The sequence below is a fragment of the Hippichthys cyanospilos genome, chromosome 11 (genome assembly GCF_059441005.1).
Source record: "Hippichthys cyanospilos isolate Australia breed blue-spotted pipefish chromosome 11, RoL_Hcya_1.0, whole genome shotgun sequence".
NCBI lineage: Eukaryota > Metazoa > Chordata > Actinopteri > Syngnathiformes > Syngnathidae > Hippichthys > Hippichthys cyanospilos.
In genome coordinates this window covers 7008022-7013118 of record NC_142379.1, presented here as the reverse complement: position 1 = coordinate 7013118, position 5097 = coordinate 7008022, and the positions used below count along the sequence as shown (strand labels likewise).

General features: G+C 39.5%; 1 protein-coding gene across 1 annotated transcript; it reads left to right on the top strand.

Annotated features, from left to right (window-relative positions):
* The first annotated feature begins 3748 nt into the window (after positions 1-3748).
* On the top strand, positions 3749-4905 carry hspb12 (heat shock protein, alpha-crystallin-related, b12). Its single transcript, XM_088428305.1, has 3 exons — positions 3749-4010; positions 4204-4349; positions 4714-4905. Exons 1-3 carry the CDS (start codon positions 3764-3766, stop codon positions 4903-4905), a joined length of 585 nt encoding a protein of 194 aa, XP_088284431.1. The 5' UTR covers positions 3749-3763.
* Positions 4906-5097: the final 192 nt, after the last annotated feature.

The window sequence follows — 5097 nt, the reverse complement described above, 5'->3', positions numbered from 1 at the left end:
TTATGAATACAATTTTTGAGATATGTTTTAATAGGATTTATAGCATTGATTTTCTTGTAATTTTTGCAACATTCCGTTAAGCGGCGGTCAAACTGTCGCAAACAGAAAATTCTTCGTTGACTTGTGGTTCACCTCGAGACAGTAGGTGGCAGTAGAGACCAGTTAATGACCATGTCTTAGACTGTCGTCACGTCACAGACTACAAAGACAGACCATTTTTCAATTTTTGTGAGTGTTAATAAATTTAACCTACATATGTATGGATAGGACTGTTGGCATTGAACAATTTGAGTGGTTGAAGGGGAAAAAAATTGTAAATAACTTTTATAATTACGCCCTTAAAACCATTTACAAAATTAGGGGGAAAAATGCAATGTGTATAGGTGTGGACTGAAATGATGGGAGGACGAAGGCAAGGTGTGCTCAAAAATAATTTAAGGTGTAAGTGAGAAAAGGAGAAAATTGAATACAAACTAAGTAACAACAAAAAAATAATAAATTGATTAAGAAAATACTCAAGGGGATGACGAGGAAGTAACAGACAAGAACTGAAAGGAAACAGGAAACTAAGTACGCTCAAAACTAACGAAACATCAAGGAGCACCTGGACATGAAACAATCGGAAGAGGGACCTGATTGGCCAACACAAGGGAAGCAGGTGGATGCAATCAAACTAATGAGACACTGACACAAAAGGAACAGAAACATGAACAAAAGACCCAACAACCTAGAATGTGAAGGTGATAAAAGCGGATAGCATCTCATGGAAGAAAATGGAACATGGCTTATCAAAGAGAAACACTTGGAAATGACATATATTGTTGTCACACAAATTTTTATGTCATAAGTATTTTGTCATTTAACGATGAGTTTAACACTGACTTCACCACACACTTCTTTTAATGTTATTAGGAAAAGGAATGTCATTCCAGTGCCAAACGGTAAGATTGCTGACGAAGCATACATTTTCGCTAATGAACACATTTTTTTGCACATTTCATTTTGAACCAGGCCAAACAGTCTGGAGCCTTTCCAGACTCACTTTTGTTTCCTCAAAAAAGTGGGTGTGGCTTGCCAGGCTAGTGGCATAGAGCCAAAGTTCTATACTGATAAATGCCAACAACCTGTCATCTATTGTGTATGCTGGATTGGCTATGTGCATTATGTACAGTATATATTGCACTACTGATCATTCTGGCTAAAAATTGGACATCCTCCAAGGGTGATCACAACCTTTCTCCAAACTGTGCTTTTTCAACCCCCTGACTCATGGATTGACTCCGTACAAGTAATCCATGCCATAAAATCTGCGATTGGCTAACAGACACTTCGACATTATCGTTATTCTGTTATTACAGGGGCAAGGGACAGCCATCATTTAGCAAGCATACCATCAAGGTGGACGTAGTAACATAGCTGCCAGTATATTTCATTTTTCCATGACATCATGGAAGCGAGCGCAGCCATCCATTTGTCTGATTGGGAGACGGGGGGGGGGGGGGGGGGGGGGCATCCGGGGAGAGAATCATTTCAAAGCACAACACGCACATGCGGTTTAGTGAACGATGAAATAGCATGATCTATGATTCAAAATACACTATGAGATGGGTCCATGTTATTAAAAAAAGTACATACAGTGCTGTAAAAAAGTATTTGACACCTTCCTGATTTTGGTGTTTTTCGCATGGTTGTCACTAACAAAGCTTTAATTTCATAAAAGCAATTTTAATATCACACCAAGACTACCCAAAAGTAGTTTCTAAAGGATTATTATTTTGTTTTTACCAAGGGGGAATAAATTAAAACCTATCAATTACTTTTTTCACATAAGGTGACATTGGTTTGTATTCCTCCTTTCTTAGAGAATAAAATTGTCATTTAAAAATGGCAATTTATAAATCCTTGGGTTTTCTCGGTGTACTATTAAAATTGGTTTTATGAAATAAAACCTTTGTAAGTGATACAGGTAGAAAAAACACAAAAATCATGAAAAGGGCAAATACAGTACTTTCTTACAGCATTGTGACTGTCCTGGACAGAAAACATTTTTTGAAACACGTCATTGACTACTCACTTTGGTCATCTTCACATTGACTATAAGAAAAAAAAAAATCCTTATCTATATCAATGCAGCCCTTAGTGGAAAATAATATTGTTGACCTAAAGTGATCAACTTCTGGCCAATTAGATCAGTTTTTGTGCGTAACTTTGAGGTGGTCCTTGGTGTAGAGCTGGAGCAATGTGTAATAAATTGATTATTTTACAAAACATGTTGTCCCTCTGGTATCTCCCCCAACTGTTCTTTCCATCTGTTGTTTATCCTTAAAGGAGGTCTTGCCTCTCTTGCCTGAGGCTCTCTTTGCTTCCTTTTTTTAGGGCAGGGACAAAAACAAGCCTAACTTTGGTAAAGTTTGACAAAAAAAAACAGATTGGCCAGGATTTGAAAGGATACAGTATGTTGGAGATCTGGCCCATGTCTTATCTACTGAAGAAGCATCATTAAAAAGATGGTTCTTTTTTTCAATTTCTGTTTGCCTAGCAACATACGTTTCACATTGATTGTGTGATCTAGATTAACCTGTGTGCAATATTTTGTCCATTTTAACATCGAAGGAACTTCATGTCAAGGGGAAAGCATTGAAAGAAGACACTAGGGAGCTGAAATTTCACCCAGATGTTGACATTAAATAACTTATTATCTACAGATAGGATGGTCAGAGTTGAGAGTGCAGAACCACTCGCTGCCTTATGGGAAAAATATAAAAAATAAAGCTAACAATGACATTCCATCCCCGCTATCCAATTGCAAGGTGCACAGAGACAAACAACCATTCATGGAACCAATCACACCTAAGGGCAATTTAAAGTGTCCAACTCACCAGCCATGCAGGATTTTGGAATGTGGGATGCTGGAGTGCCCAGAGAGAACCCAGGCAGGCTTGGGGAAAACATGCAAACTCCTTATAGGAAGGCCGGAGTGAGGTGAATTTGAACTCAGGTCCCTGAACTGTGAGGCGGACATGCTAACCTCTGCGCCACCGAGCTGTTTGATATTATTTAAAAAAAAACGTCAAAATACTTTACTGCTATTGGTTTTCTGCTTGAACTAATAAGCTCCTATTCACCTATCAGTCTCATCGCATCAAGCATGTGGTCATACTATTAAGTGTAACAAAGTAGAATAAACTTTTTGAAATTCTGTCACATAAAATGTACTTTTCTAGCAAAACGAATATATTACATCTTAACAAGTATTTAGATTGGAACATACAGTACGCATATGTATAATGTATACGGTGCTAAAGGGTCAATGATGTCATTTGCTTTTGCTTTTTCTGATAATTACCTTGTTGCCCTCTGAATGAACTTCATTTATTTCCTGCCGTTCCATTAGCTAGTAAGCAAAACTCAAACGTTCTTGCATTATTGATAAAGCCTTAGCGCTGTGGCCAGGGTCTGTCTAACGGATGATCTGACCATTCCTGCGTGCTATTTCTAACCACATGCCAGAAGTATCATCTCAAGCCCGCTCCACCTTATCTCAGGTCACTAGAAAAGAGGACTTGCTCCTTATCAGTTTGTCCGTTACATTCTTGACTCAAGTCGTCAGCCAGTTGGCCATCTATGGGTAAATGAAGATGGCTATGGAACCAGTGGGGCGCTCCAGTGACCCACAATGCATCGGGGCTATATAAAGAGGCCAGCCCAGTGAGAGATCTTGTTTTCCGAGTGAGAGTGTTGAGAAGAATCTGCGTTTGGTGCTATGGAATCATTGACGTCTTCTAGTCGAAGATCTTCTTCCTCCTATCGTTCCTCAGCCCGTTACAGCTCCTCCAGTAGTTTTCGGTCAGAGAGTTCACGTGCCGGATCTGCGGACTCGCTGGATGCTCTTCTAGAGCCTTTTCTTGACTCGCCAGAGTCATCTAGTCTGTTTTGTGAAGATGGTCAGGGAGGGCTCGCTTGTGAGGCCCCATTTGGCAGGCAAGCCAGATCCTCGTATGGACGTGGTGGTAAGTCAGTTCAGTCTTACATATGTAGAGCAATAGAAAAGATAGGAACTTTCATTTTGGTTAAATTAGAATTTAAATGATCAAAAACTCAATGCGGAGGCCAGCCAAAAAAGTTTATCAAAAGTTCAAACATTTCGGGTCTGCACGTATATGGTATATGTTTTTGGATCTGCTATCTTCTCTTGTGTTCCAGCTCCAGTGGGTGGTCCTGTTCCAGTTGCTGGAGGAGTGCAATGTGTAGGAGATAGCTACTATATGTCTGCCGATGTCAGCCAGTTTGAGCCCCACGATATAGTAGTGATGGCATATGATCACCACGTCGTCATTCATGCACAAAAGGTATGCGTCTTCTAAATGGTGTGTGAGTCTTTTTTTAATTAATGAATGTGATTAATTCTTTTAGATACTTCTTTTGCCTAGTACTTGAAAGTATTTGAAAACAAATATGTATAAATACCTGTTCGAACTACCAGACTCCTAAAAAACACATAAATACGTTTATACCGTACAGGAGCACATTTCATTCTGCGTCATTGACGTATTAAGTTTATTCCGATACACTCACGCAGATGATGTACAGTATTTCATATGTTATAATAAGTAAAAGACCAGTGCCAGTTTCGAGAGGCTTGTTTGGTTTTTGGTCTGCATCCACACTGCACGTAATCCATTTCAATGGACAGCTACACTTTGTGTCCTTCAGGTCATGGATGATGGAAGCGTCAGTGACACATTCACTCATAAGTCCCAGTTCCCCAAGGACATGAACCCCCTTTCTGTCTGCGGGACCTTCAACCAAGAAGGTATCCTCGTTGTGAGTGTCCGCCGAACCATCTCGACAGATGGGCTGGATCTTCTGGCTGTCCCTACATACCGCAGCGAAGCTCACCTTTGACCACGGAATCAAAGTTCTGACCAAATCTCAGTTTCAGTTCTTTTGAAGGCATATTATTAATATTAATATTATAGTATATATTAGTAATCAGTAAACCCTTGTGTTCTATTTTTATAGTCCAACTTAATTGGATTTTGGTTTGGTCCATCACATTTTTGTTCCTTTTTACAGAACTGCTGGGGAGGTAATCCA

Excerpts from the sequence above, each read along its gene's own strand:
- hspb12 (XM_088428305.1), top strand. The coding sequence starts at position 3,764 with ATGGAATCATTGACGTCTTCTAGTCGAAGATCTTCTTCCTCCTATCGT. Across the intron at positions 4,011-4,203 it reads ATCCTCGTATGGACGTGGTG|CTCCAGTGGGTGGTCCTGTT; the intron begins GTAAGTCAGTTC and ends CTTGTGTTCCAG. Across the intron at positions 4,350-4,713 it reads TCGTCATTCATGCACAAAAG|GTCATGGATGATGGAAGCGT; the intron begins GTATGCGTCTTC and ends TGTGTCCTTCAG.